The sequence below is a fragment of the Eschrichtius robustus genome, chromosome 16 (genome assembly GCF_028021215.1).
Source record: "Eschrichtius robustus isolate mEscRob2 chromosome 16, mEscRob2.pri, whole genome shotgun sequence".
Classification (NCBI taxonomy): Eukaryota; Metazoa; Chordata; class Mammalia; order Artiodactyla; family Eschrichtiidae; genus Eschrichtius; species Eschrichtius robustus.
In genome coordinates, this window is record NC_090839.1 from 14968746 (window position 1) to 14983012 (window position 14267).

The 14267-nt window shown below is 51.7% G+C and overlaps 1 protein-coding gene across 1 annotated transcript in view; it reads right to left on the minus strand.

Moving 5' to 3' along the window:
- SLC12A5 (solute carrier family 12 member 5) overlaps positions 1-14267 on the minus strand; it is a 35277-nt gene that overhangs the window by 9750 nt on the left and 11260 nt on the right. Inside the window, exons 2-15 of the mRNA XM_068565221.1 lie at positions 12324-12418; positions 11841-11972; positions 11314-11460; positions 10450-10504; positions 9818-9948; positions 7608-7849; positions 6578-6789; positions 4787-4957; positions 4379-4477; positions 4179-4236; positions 2295-2469; positions 1567-1685; positions 1151-1249; positions 100-219 (exon numbers count right to left, since the gene is read on the minus strand). Of these exons, the coding sequence (XP_068421322.1) occupies positions 100-219; positions 1151-1249; positions 1567-1685; positions 2295-2469; positions 4179-4236; positions 4379-4477; positions 4787-4957; positions 6578-6789; positions 7608-7849; positions 9818-9948; positions 10450-10504; positions 11314-11460; positions 11841-11972; positions 12324-12418 (1855 nt within the window). The remainder of the gene's footprint in view (positions 1-99; positions 220-1150; positions 1250-1566; positions 1686-2294; positions 2470-4178; positions 4237-4378; positions 4478-4786; positions 4958-6577; positions 6790-7607; positions 7850-9817; positions 9949-10449; positions 10505-11313; positions 11461-11840; positions 11973-12323; positions 12419-14267) is intronic.

Genomic DNA, 14267 nt, shown 5'->3' on the forward strand with positions numbered 1-14267 from the left:
ACCGCCCCACCACCGAGCACTCATCACCCCTCTCTCTCCCCTCCTCCCCTCCTCCCATCCCTGAGTCTCACCCAGCCCTCCCCACTTCCCCGCGCTTACCCACGGTACTCGATATACTTGTAGATGAGCCCCGCAATGAGCATGGCCACCAAGGCATAATACCAGGAGCAGATGAACATGAGGGCCAGGCAGAGGCTCATGCCCAGGAACGAGAGTGTCCTGGACAGGGGGAGGGAGAGCCGGCCTCTGAGCCCTGGTGGGGCTGTCACTGGTGCCCGGGCTCAGACAGCAAGAGTTAGATGGGGCGGGGCATGGGCAAGACCTGGGAGGCTACAGCCAGGTCTAGGGGAAATCACACCATCATCTCCATGAGCACCACGGGGACATGGGGCCTTCTGGATGAATGAGCAGCCACAGACAGGGTACCTCCCCTTGCCCCACCCAACTCCTAAGTCACCACACTGCCCTGTCCCAGTGCCTTAGACCCTGCCAGACCGCCCTGCCACACCGCCCTGCCAGGGAGGTTCTAAGGCAGGAGTCTCTGGGGAAAGTTGGAGGCAAGATCTCCCAGGAGGAATGTGACCCCAGGGAAGAGGTGACTAGCACAGCAGTAGCACTGAGATGGGAGGCAGGCAGCCTGGGTTCTGGGCCAGGTGTGCCATAGTCTTGCTGGGTGGCCTTAGGCCACCTTTCGCTATTGGAGCCTCCGTTTCCTTTTGGTAGAACGAGCATGATCACTCCTGCCCTGTCTGCCCCACAGGCCTGTTGTGAAGATAAAGAGCCATCAAGGAAAATGATCAGAAGTCCAGCCCCAATAAGGAGCATCTTCCGTGCACCAAGCAGTGTAATGCTTACAAGGGCCTATGAGGTAGGTGCAGTTATTGTCCCATTTCACAGCTGAGGAAACTGAGGTTTCCTTGTCAAGACCGGAAGGTGTTGCACACCATGGACAGGAGAGGGATTCTAGCTGAGACTGTTTATACAGTGTTATGTTATTACTTGTGATTATAAGGAGACCTTCTCCAGGACTTTTCTCATGCTAGTTGTGAAAAGTGGAGTTTGGGATCCTTAGACCTGGAGGGGACGGGCTGGGGTGAGGGGGAGATGAGAGGCCGGTCCTCTGGGGCAGGGAGGGGGAACGGGCACCCACCAGTGGTAATAGCGAAAGCGTGGCCGCCAGTTGGGCGTCCTCAGCAGTGTCTGTACCGCACAGGCCAGGTTCACAAACATGTAGCACATCAGAAAGAACCTAGAACACAGAAAGGTCCCAGGAGAGACAGAGATGCAAGGGGAGACAGAGACAGAAGCACAGGGAGAGAAAGGAAAGGGAGAAAGAAACTGGGGAGAAGGCCGAGTCATGTTCTGGGGCTTAGGAAGAGGTTCAAAGGCCAAATCCCCTTACACATGCCTGATGCATGTGGGGATGAATCTCTGTATAACAAAGGACAGGTTTCTACGACAGTGGGGTCGATAAAGTGTTTGGGTGGGCTGTCCAGGGTTACAGCTGAAGGATCCAGGTAGAGAGACCCCCAGAGCTGATGGGGAGGGCAAGAGGCCAGCACGCACATAGAGAGGATGGGGGCGACCTCGTCCAGGGATGCAATGAGGATGCCAATCTCGCAGATGCAGGCGGTGAGGAGCAAGGCCCACGTTGGCTCTCCGTTGGCTTTGCCGTGGCCGAAAACCTGAGGACAGAGCAACCATCACAGGGGCCTGAGACCTTAAGCACTTCTTGTCTCTCTCTTCCAGTCTTGGAGACCAGTACGGCAGAGGCAGGGAGAGGATGCTGTATTTCTCATCCTTTAAATGCACCCAGGGGGATACCAGGTTTTTGCTGTATCTTGCCCACTCTGACATTGGTACCCCAGTGCAGTGCAGTTCAAATGATCCCTGAAGGGGAAAAGGAAGGGACAGATGGAAGAGGAGCTACAGGGGGCCAGCAAGCAGCCATGACTGAGTTCACCATAAATCTTTTTCTTTTTAAGTACCACAGAGAGAACCCTTCTCTTACTTGCCCTTTGGCTGCCTCCCTGAGTCCCCGCCCAATCACGAGGCCAAAGGAGGACCATTCATTTTTCCCCTAAGAGCAGACAACCCTGCCCAAAGAGATGGCCCTGATGTTGGGCCCAAAGGCACACCCGTTCTTCTTAGTGGCAGCACAGAGCAGCAGGGCCCAGGAGGCAGGTCAAGGTTTGCCATGGCCCCTGCTCCCTGCGTAGCCGCCCTGGGCAGGGGCCTGGCTGGCTGGTGTAGGGGGTGGACTGTTGTCCCCACACCCTGCCCCTGCCGCTGACCTGCAGGAAGGGCACTATGCCATCGCGGGAGATGGCCTGCAGCAGGCGTGGGGCCCCCGTGAGGCTCTGCAGCCCAGCCCCGCAGGTGGAGAAGAAGGATCCGATGACAATAACCCAGGGGGACGGCCAGGCCAGGGTGCCCACCACCAGGTTGCCATTCACAGCTTCGCCAAACCTGGAATGAAGCAGCAAAGGGACAAGAGATGCTGCGTGAGCACCGCCACCTGGATTTCCAAGGGCTCCCACACAGACTGCGGGACCAGCTGTGTGTCCACTATGAGGCTAGGCTGTGCAGGGGAGAAGGGACAGACAAAGCCCCTGATGACCTGGGCACTTTCTGTCTGTGTGACCTTGGGCAAGACATTCAACCTCTCTGTGCCTCAGTTTCTTCAGCTGTAAAGTGAGGATCATTATAAACCTATCTCATACAATTGGTGGGAGGAATAGGGAGATACAATACGTAAAATACTTGGCATGGTGCCTGATACGTGGTACTAATACCCTTTTCTCACCCCTCCCCCCAGTAGTGATTCTAGTACGAGGTCAATTGTGTAATACTATGTCATCCTGGGCAGATATCTCAAACTATTAGAACCTCAATGTCTCCATCTGAAAAATGGGGGTTCTGGCCTCATCATGTAGTGATGGTACGTGGTGTGAGGATCAAGAAAAGCATTTTCTAACAATGACACTGTCTTCAAATGGAAGATGCGGCCTCAGTAGGTAGGGAGAGCCCTGTCCCTGCAGCGTGCAAGCAAAGGTGCACTCAAATGGGCCGTTGCTGAAGGACTTCAAGAAGCAGATGAAAGATTATCCTGAATGACCTGCCGAATCCCTTGCAATCTTGTGGGAGGTCTACGATGAAATGAAATGAGATAAATGGAGGTTAAGTTGCCCTAAAAGCTAATAGGTGTAATATATGCAAACTGCCCATTTGGCCAGGTCACCTCCCTACTTAAAATCCTTCAGGGTTTCCCCCATTTTTTATAAAATAAAGCTCCAGTTTCCTGGTGCCAAAACCCAGGCCTCCAGGACTGGCCCTAGCCTAGGTCTCCAGCCTCATGTCCCCACTTCCTGGAAGCCAGAATGGCGCCTCGGAAAACTGACTTCTGGGACGGGACCTCCTGTTTCAGCCCGCTGGCTGTGTATGCACACACCCTCCAGAGGTGTGTGCTCCAGAAGCTCTGAATGCTTACAGCTACTGGTAGCCCTGCCTGCGCGCGCGCACACACACACGGCTCTTGGTCTCCTCTACCTTTGTCCATGCTGTTCCCGCTGCCTGGAGCGCCCTTCCCCCTCCTACTTTCCTAGGTAGTCTCTATACCACTCAGCATGTAAAGTGGGAAGGAGAGGTGAGAAAGCGTGTATAAGGCACTTCCTCAGCGTCTCCTCTTCCCCGACCCTCTGGGACTGGATCGCAGCCTGCATAACCCCCAGGCTTTGCTCTATCGCCACCCCTACTGCTCTGCACTTCAAGTCTGTTGACAAGTATGGTGAGCAGCTCCAAAGAGCTCCTTCAGAACACAAATCATTAGTTATTTACCTTTGTTATTTATCCCTGCCCCCAGAACCCTGGACAGTAAGGAACACATAGACATCCAGGAAATAGTAAATGAATTAGTAGATTTTAAAGAAAAAGGAAAGGAAAGTATCATTATCTTAAAGGAAATCAGACACCACTCATGCTTCTTGAGTTGGAGTGACAAGAGAAAGGTGAATTATAAGAGAGTTGAGTTGACAAGCAAGCCCTGTGGCCTCCCTCCCACAAGGCCCCTTGCCCAGGTGTCAACTCCCCCGCCAGGCTTGTTTCCCAGAACCCGGCCCTCCACGCCCACCCCCCACCCCCGCCCCCAGAACAGTATCCTCCCTGATCCCCTTACTTACTTGTCCCGAAGGACGACCCCCTCGATGCAGGCCCCAAACAGAACAACGGAGCTGATGTCTGCAGCAGAGGATGAAGGAGAATCCCCAGGGCGGCGCTCCCCTTCCTCCCCACCCCTCCTGAGCCAGCCAGGTGAGGCTTCAGAAGCCCTCCGTCTAGCCCTCCCCACCCACGGTGGTCCCAGCCCAGCAGTGAAGGATACAGACAGCGGAGGTGGTGGCGATGGCCAGGATGGTGCCAGTGGGAATTGACTTCTGGGCATCCCGCAGGTCCCCAGAGCGGTTAGAACCAGCCATGATCCCTGTGAACAGAGGAGCAGCTAGGACAGGAGCCACAGGAGACCAGACAGACTGAGAAGAAAGGACATCAGCCTCAGAGTCAGGAAGCCGGGGACCTAGTCCTGGTCCACTGACTCCTATGAGAACTTGGGCGTGTTACTTGGCTTCTCCGGGCCTTAATTCCCTCACCTGTGTGTCCAGTGGGAACTGAATCGTTGGCTCCTGCCTATGTAATGGGGCTGTTGGACTCAGAAACTCCCCACGTCATGACTGACTCTCTCCCTACCCATCCACTCCCAGCCAGAGTCCTCCCTTTCTGAGCTCCCTTTCACCTGTGACTGAGGGGAAGTAGATGCCAACCAGCAGGGTGAAGTAGGAGGTCATATCGCTGAAGACATAGGGATGGTCCATGTCGACAGGGGTACCATCTGCCAGGCCCACCGAGGGCATCCCACGCCTTTCCACAATCACCCCCTTGGTCAGGTAGGAGCTCCAGAGGTTCTCTGTGGGAGAGAGAGCATGCTCAAGGAGAAGACCAGACGTCAGGGTGCCAGAGCTCTGGGGCCAGGAGGTGGGGTGGGCAGAAAGAAGGGTCAAGGTCAACCACCTCTCACTCCCCCTGGGCCTTATTTCCACCAACATTTCCTAAGCTCCTGCTTTGGGCCAGGTCATGTGCAGGGGCTTTGCACATGAATCAGATCTAGTGCTTGCCCTCAAGTGGTCCAATCTACTGGGGGACATAGACACACACAACTCAGGCTGATTCAGTTTGTGTCCCAAACTGATCTCACCACCCACTCACTCCAAATGGCTCCTTTCCTATATCCCTTATTTTGGTAAATGGCTCTACCATCAACTCAGACAGCTTGACATTGCCCTCAACTGCTCCCTTTCCCCATCTCCATTTCAAAACCATCTCCAACTCCTGTCCCTTATTCCTCCTAAATATTTCTCAAATACGCCCCTTCTTTCCTTTCCAGGGTTCCTCCACTTCTGCACTAAATGTCAAATTTAGTGATAATTGTGATGAGAACAGGCAATTCTTGTGTGGAGGGCTGTCCCGTAGCATTGTAGGGTGTGTAGCAACATTATTGGCCTCAGCCACCAGATGCCAGTAATAACCCTTCCGTTGTGATAACCCAAAATGTCTCCAGACGTTGCCACATGTCTCCTGGGGGGCAAAACAGCCCTGGCGGAGAGCCACTGTGCCATTCCCACCGCTGTCACTCCATCACTCCAGGTAAGAAAACCACCATCTCTCACCTGGACTCAGCATCAGCCTCCTCCTAGACTCCCTGACTCGGTTCCCTCTCTGCTTTTAGCCCATCCACGTTAGCAGCCAGAGTGAACCTTCACAAACAACAAGCTGACCCCGTCCATCCCTTACTCAGAACCCTTTGGTGGCTGTTCATTGCCCTCAGAACACTGTCCAAACTCTTCAACGTGGCTTCCAGGGCTGACCACAGTCAGGCTCACGCCAGCCTCTCCAACATCATTTCTTGATTGCCCCTCCTTCCTTTGTACTTTATGCCCCAGTCATACCAAATTACCTGTGGTTGGAAGGACACAATATGCTCTTCTGTGTCTGCATGCTTTTAGGCAAGCTGTTCTTCTGCCTGTAATTCCCTTATTCCCTTTGTATAACTGAAAATCTCTTACTTGTCCTTCAAAACCCTTCTCAGATGAGTCCAGGAAGCCTTGTCTCACCACCTTATACACATGACCACTCCCTCCCTTGGGAGGTCTCTGTTCATTGAATGCACACCTACACATGTCCTAATTTATTTGCTATTACATCTGTCTCTGCTATTAGACTCCTTGAGGCCAAGAACTGTCACTTATTTATGTTGCGTTCCTAGTTCTCAATGCAGTGCTAGGCAGTTAGCAGGTACTTAGTGAATACTTGTTAAGCTGATGACTTTCTTTCCCACTAGGAGGTAAGGTACGCGAAGGCTCCCTTTCGTCTCTACCTCTCCGTGATCCCAAGGTTGGAACATGGCCCAGAGTGGGTGCTCAATTAAAACTGATCGAATTTAACTGAATCCCAAGGAGTCCCTTAATCCTGTTTAAGCCACAATCCCTGCAGCATTCCCTGGACACCAGACCTCTTCCCTCCCTCAGACCTTTGATGAGGCCACTGGCAGCGCCAGGAATGCCCTGGATCTCCGTGACATTGTTTCGGGTGAAGTACTCATCACAGGTGGCGTTGAGGAATCGGGAGGAGCAGAAAAGGCCCCAGAGCCGTGTGGTCACTGTCTCATTTCCTTCCCAAGCCAGCTTGGCACAGACATCAAAGCCATGGCGAGACAGTGTGCGGTTCCCCAGGAGGCAGATCCTAGGGAGAGAAACAAGGGAGGAAGGTGGTGAGGGACGTAACTTTGCCCTGGTTTCACAGTAGAACCGCCATGGGAGCACGAAAAACATAGATGCCAGGGCCCCATATCCAGAGATTCTGATTTAATTGGGATGGAGCCCAGGATCTGTGTTTTTTCAAAGCTCCCCACAAGTGATTCTTTTCTTTCCCCCAGGCCCTGGCAGTGAAAGCGCCGAGTCCTAATCCCTGGACCGCCAGGGAATTCCCTCCCCCCAAGTGATTCTAATACGCAGCCACGGCAGAGAACCACTGCTTCCGGGCAATGCTGTTTCAGCATCGTGGACAGCAGTCTCCGTGTGCCGTTCTTCTGGGCAGTGGGATGTAGGGGAATGTGCCCTAGGGAGAGAGGCAGAACCAACAGGGATCTGAGCCCCTAGACCCTCTCTTCTATGTCCTTTCCCATGATAGAGAAGGTGTTTAATACTAAGAGGTTGTCCCATTCCAGAAGGTTGTCTCCACCCTAGAAAGGTTCCCTAACACAGACCGGTCTTCCCTTTAGAAATTGTTCCACTTGGCTCTTCCTAAGTCCACCTCACCAGCATGCCATTGACCCTCACAAGGAAAACTGTGCACACCTCCAAAAAATGTTATCCCATCCTAAAGAGATTTCCCTTAAACCAGGAGAGGTGTTCCCTCCCAAGGGAGTTTATTGTAAATCTACAACCACTCTGATTCTGAGAGATGGGGGCAGGGGGGTTGGCAGAGACTAGTGTGAAGCCCCTGAAACCAGTCCGGGGAGGAGGAGGAGGATGCCTGAGGCTCAGGGCAGCAGCACTTACGGGAAGTTGGGTGGGTCAAAGGCAGATTTGATGACCCCGGCATAGATGGCCAGGATGGAGAGGATGACACAACCCAGGAAGACAAGGGCAAACTTGTTGACATACTTGACGCCCACGAATACCACGGTGGCCATGCAGGTGAGCACACAGGTGCCATACACACGCATATTGTTCAGCAGGGCGGCTGCCTCCCCGCTGGCATCTTCTGCCTTAAAAATGGCCATAGCTGGGAAGAGGTAAGCCTGTGGGAAAGGGGTGAGGAGGTCAGGTAAGTAACCCAGTGAGAACCAACTAAGAATCACCCCAAGGAAATAACCTGAGGTGCAGGCAGGCCTTTGGAGAAAAGATACTCATCACAGCATATTTACAGTAGTACAAGACTGGAAATGACATCCAATGATAGGGGAATAGTTAAGGAAAGCATGGTCTATCCTGCAAGGACTATTATACAGTCATTAAAAGATTGTATTGCAAAGATGTTGGGAGCAATTATTAAGTTCTATTATTTTGTTATCAAGTATAGTTCTTAATGATTATTTATTGTTTTTATTATTTCAATAAGGAAGGCAGATATAAATTAGACATTCATCCCTAGAGGACTGGGTAAATAAATCATGATATTTCCGAATAGACTATGTAGCTGTTAAAAAGGACAACATAGATCTATATGAACTGACTCAAAAAGCTATCCATGTTATATTAGGTTAAAACAATCAACTTTTAAAAAGAATGTGTCTTATCTCATTTTTGTAAATATATATGTGTACTTACATGTGACTATATACACACATAGGTGTATATATGTCTGTCTGTGTGTAGATACATCAAAATGTTAACAGTCGTTTCCCCTGAATGGTAAAAATGTGAATAATCTTTATTCTTTTTGCACATCTGTATTTTCCATAATTTCTATACTAAATATTAATATATTTATATTCTTACAAAAGTTATTTTCACTTGTGATATTTGCAAAGAGAGTTTTGCATTATTAGAGAAATATATAGAGTTATATTTTCTAAAGACAGAATACAATATCACAAAGAAAAACAAAAACTAGAAGGATACACCAAAATGATAATGATGATTTGCTTTAGGAGATTGTTATTTCCTTTTTTACATTCTTTGATTTTTTTCCAATTTTATGCAATGGGTAGAATTGCTTTTATAATAGTTTTTTGATTTTGTAAAAGCCATAGAGGTCTATTATTATTCTCTCATAATTTGGCTTTTTGGGTCCTTTATTCCCCATCTATCCTCCTGCCCCTGGACTCCTCCATTCCATCCCAAAACCAGAAGCTGCAACATCTGTTAGTTCTAGTTCTCTGAAGCCGAGTGGTTGGGTGGACAATCATGGGCTTCAGGGTCAGAAAGATACAGGTTCATATCCCTTCCATACATCCCTTAAACTCTCTGAGCCTTGCTTTCCTCATCCAGAAAATGGGGACATCTTCTAACTAATGCAAGGGTCGTGAGGATAAAATAAAATGATACATTGAAGGCCACGGGGCCTGGGTAGAGTAGGGGTTTGGGAAATAAAGGTCAGCCCCACTTTCTATATACCAAGGAACCCTCTTCAGCTCCCACCTCACCTCCTCCTGCAGGGGCAGGAAGAACTGAGACCAAAGTCAGCAGCCATCCACTTCGAACACTGCCCAGGGACCTGACTTCTCATCAGTCACTGCTTCTAACAGATCTCTTTCTCAGCTCCCTCTTCTTCTCCTCTGCAATCCGCTAGCCATCAGCCCTCTACCACTAACGTTCACAGAGCGCTTAGCACTGTCCCTGGCACACAGTAGGCAATCCTTGTGTGACATGACTTATTATTTCTTATTTCATGATTTTACTCTTCCCAGCCCACCTCTGCCACTTGGTAGCTGAGTGACCTTGAGCAAGTCATTTCACCTCTCTGAGCTTATCATTTGTAAAATGGGCATAATAATACTTAAACCTCATGAGGATTCAAGCTAATGACTGTAAAGCACTTGGAACTCTGCTGAGAGCACAGTGGGTGCCTGATAAACGACAGCTGTTCATGTTACATAATTAGTGTATCCTGTCTCCCCAACTAGATTGTGAACTCTTTCAAGACAGAACCATGTCTGATTTTCCCTTGGCCTTACTTAGTGACCCGGCCTACAGGAGGCGTCCAGGGAGCATCAGTTAACTGACTGACAGCCTGGGGCCCACACCTCCTCCTCGGCCCCTCTCACCAGCAGGATTTCGATGGTGCCCAGGATGTACATGGCCCCAGCAAACGTAGTGCCCAGGTAGAAGCAGAGGCCCACAGCGCCCCCAAACTCTGGACCCAGAGACCTGGAAATCATGTAGTAGGAGCCGCCAGCTGCAGAAAGAACCCAGTATCAGCAAGAGGTTCGAGGGGCACTGGGCTGCCGTAGGGGATGAGGGAGGATCAGAGACAGTGGTGGGAAGGGTGTTGCTCTGGGCCTCCCAAGCCTTACAAGCTGTAGCCCTAGGACTGAAGGGAGACCCAGCCAGACACTCTGAGTGGCTTTTATAGCACTAATTCCCATGTTGCTAATTACCCCTCTAAGGAGGTCATGGCTCAGAAAATAGGATGATGGAGAGGAGAGTCTCAGGCAAAGGGAGGAGATCTTGCATTGACCCCATTCAACACCATCAACACCTCCGTCCCCTCCCCTTCACACGGCTGCCCCCATCTGTCCCACGAAAACACCGTAACCCAGCGCCCGAATCTGCAGTATTGCCTCTCTGGGGTCCTGATGGCACCCAAAGCCCAGGACACTGTCCCTCCTTCCAACTACTCAGGCCTCCCTCCCAACCATCCAGGCGCCTTCCCCTCCAAGAAGCCCCACTCACATACCAGGCACAACACCATTGGTTGCAATTGCACTCATGGAAATGGCCGTGAGCATCGTCTGTGAGGAGAGAGATCGTCAGAGTGGCGAGTAGGGTGGGGGCCAAACCTTCTAGCCCATAAACACCCGCCAGACCCACAAGTCCTCTTCCACCGAGCTTGTCCTCGGTCCTGTTCCAACTCCTACTCCTGCCAAGTCCTTCTTTTCCAGAAAACCCCTTCTTCACCGAGCACATGAAAGAGACGCAAGCTATAGCATCAGAGAGCTCTGGAAACCCCAGCTTGGCTTCTGACCAGCTCTCTGACCGGAGACAAGTCACTTCAGTTCTCTAAGCCTCAGTTTCTTCATTTATTAAATAGGCAGGTGTACTAGCTTCAACACTGGCTACTCACACGCAGAGGGGGCTCAAGGGTCACGTGTGAGGAAACGTAAATGTCATGAGAAGTAGGTGTTTAGTGAACATGTGATTTTTTAGAGAGGATGGGAATAATTCAGTTACAAAGCTGTTTGGGACCCGTAATCCCATTTTTTGTGAGTCAAGACCTACCAAAATGTTAACTACTGTGAGACTGTAGGTGAATTTTATTTATTAGTGTACACCTATCTTTTTCATCAATGAGTCTGCGGTACCTGTGTAATTACACACAAGCACACACACACACAGCCAGGTGAAACCTGTTAATGGCCATCAGGCACTAGCCTGTGAGATGCTGGAAGGACCAGTCAGACCTAATTTACTCTCAAAGATTACACGCAGTGGTTCCTATAAAAAGATCAGGTCTCATGCTTCCCCCCCCTCCCCCTCCCACCCCCAGGTCCCTGCTCAGCCCCAGCTGTCAGGGATCAGGAGAGGGGAGGGTGTCACTCACACAGGAGCAGCAGATGAAGACCATGCAGAAGGACTCCATGATGCCTGCAATGCCCACCACCCAAGTGAGTCGCAAGAAGAGGATGACACCAAAGATGTTCTGCAGGCACGGTAGGTACACGCCCATGAAGGTACCCATGCGGGGGGCCTGCCAGGGAGGCCAGCGTCAGTTTCTGCAGCCCCCCCCAATCACTACCAACACCCCAGGCCCACTCCTCCTACCCCGGTCCCTCCATCCCCCACTTTCCTCTTCTCTCCATCCCCATCCCTTCATCCCTCTTCCCTCTGATTCTCATCTCACTTCCCTCCTCCCTTCAGGCCTCCATCACCTATCCTTCAAGCCACCCCTCCCTCTCCCCTCCATCTCTATCCCTCACCTCCCATCCCTTCCCCTCCCTCAGCGTCCGCCTCCCATCCCCCCTCTGTCTCCATCATCCATCCCTTCATCTGAATCCATTTTTCCTCCCCCACCCTCTCTCCCCTCCCACCCTCCTTCCTCCCTCAGCCCTTCTTCCCCAAGACCCTCACCTGCACCGGCTTCTTTTTTCCACCCTCATTGTTTTCTGCCTCTTCATGCTCCCTACTTCCCTGGGGCAGGTTGGTGTAGTTGGCCAGGCCACTAAGCAGGGAGGACACCATGGGGCTGGTGTCCATCTCCTCCTGGGGAGGGAGGTTGTCAGTGTTGGGAGGCTAGGGCCTGGGGGTGGGGGGTGAGCTAGATGGTAGGAGGCCGAGAGAGATGGGGACCAGGAGGGCAAACCGTTGAGGCTGGGATGAGATGAGCAAGGAGGGGGAACAGGCAAGGAGAACAGGGAGAGAGGGGGTTAGGGTAAGAAGGGGGGTAGCAGGGGAAAAGGGGAGGAGAAGAAATGGCAGGGAGGTTCCAGGAAGCAGGTGGACCTGAGGGAGAGATGGAGAGGAGGGGACTGCTCCCCAGGGAAGGAGGGAGGGAGTGGCTGACGAAGGGGGAGGTGAACTGTGGCTGGAGGCCCAACTCCCCTAGCAACCCACCTCAAACAGGGCCATGTTCTTGCCATCATACTCCTTCCCCTTCTCTGTGTCGGTGCTGTTGATGAAGGGGCTGCTCTCCTTGGGGTTGCCATCACCTGAGAAGGCAGAGGAGTCAGGGGCCTGGCACCAGCTGGTTGTCGCCCACATACCTGGACGTCCAGCTGAGAGGCCACTTTAACTCTCTGCACATTGGGAAACTGGAGCTAATACTGCCTCCCTTGCAGAATTTGAGTTGACAGCGCATACGAAGAGCCTAGCGCGCTCCCTGGCTCGTACGGGGTGTTTAATGAACGTGGAAGTGCTCCCTTGCTCTTGGGGGTCCTACTTCATTCATCAGGGCACCCTAGACTCTCCAGCGTCCCCTCCTTGACCATAACTAGCCCATCCTGGTGTTTGGGGGTGGGAGCACGCTCTTTCCTAGGGGGGAAGGCAGAGAACACTGCAGCTGGGGCCCTAAGGATACTCCACCTCTTGGAAGAGTGACCCCCTTGGGCATCTCCTATGTCCCTCATTCATCTTCAGGCAACGAGTATTTACTGGATGTCTCCTGTGTGCCAGTGTGGGCATGGGCGTGGGGGAGTAAAACACAGAATAAGACACCATCCTAGCCCTTGGGGAACCCAAAGGCAGGGGAGATAAACCAGCAGCCAGGAATTTCCAACCCAGAGTGATCAGGTCCGCGGTAGAATATGAAAGAAGAGCTGGGGTAACACAGGAGAAGCATTCAGCCCAGCCTGGGAGGTCACGGAAGGCTTCCCAGAGGAAGTGACGTGTCAGCTGAGAACTGAAGGATGAGTAAGAGCTAGACTGGGAGGGAGGCGGGAGGGTGTTCCAGGCAGATAGAACAGCAGAACAGCATGTTCGATGGCCCAGAGGTGAGAGTGAGAGGAGTGGGTTAGAGGAGCTGGAAGAAGCTTGATCTGGCAGGAGTCTAAGGAAGGGGCATGGTGGGGTGGGGGGCAAGGATGGGGAGTAGCATGTAAAAAAAATGAGGCTAGGAAGGTAACTGTGGGCCGGGTCCTTAAACGACTAGCCGGCCATGTTAAGGATTTTGGACTTCATCCAGAGGACAGTGGGAAATCATTGAAGAGTTTCAGGCAAAAAAATACCATGAACAGATTTGTGTTTTAGAGCAATTGCTCTGGCCTTTAGATGAAGAATACAGAATGCTAGTTAGGGACTTTCAGAAATCTGGGCAAGGGCCAATGATACCCAGACCAGAAGCAGTGTGGAACAATGAATAGACTCCGGAATTATTGGCACACATTTCTATGCCACATATTTGAGGATGTGGGAAGGAGGAATCTAGGATAATGCCTGGGTTTCTCGCATGGGTAAATGGGTGGATATGGTGCTATTTAATAAACAGGGGAAAGAAGGAGATTGGGGGTGGGGAAGTTGCTGAATTTGATTGCTGGTGAGGCGCTATAGGACACTCAAGTGAATATGTCCAGAATCACTTGGATGTACGGATCAGTCTGGGGCCCAGGAGAGAGGCCGGACAGGAGGAAGACATGGGGGTAGCCCATGAAAAGGGGTGTAGGAAGTGTGTGAAACCGTGTGCCTGGAGGAGATCACCCAAGAAGAAAGTCTCTAGGGCATTAAGGAGAGGGTCCTTTCAAAGAGATATAAGGGGCCCTCCACAGACACACTCCCTTGGCTCCAGCCAACACACTTTCTCAGTTTCAGGGCTGAATCCCAGCAGTAGACATCTCTTTGGACTCCGGAGAAACTCTCCAATGACCAAAACAGAAGTGAAGTTGAGGCCCTACATATTCTGAATTTCCTGTCCCCTCATCTCCTGATCTCTCTCTCTCTCTCTCCCCATCTCCCCAAATCCTCCCCATCCTCTCCTCCTGGAAACCTTCCTTCGTCTCTCAGCCAGGGTCCATCCCCAGAGCATGACCTGCTATAGCCCATCTCATCCTCATCCCGACTCAGAAT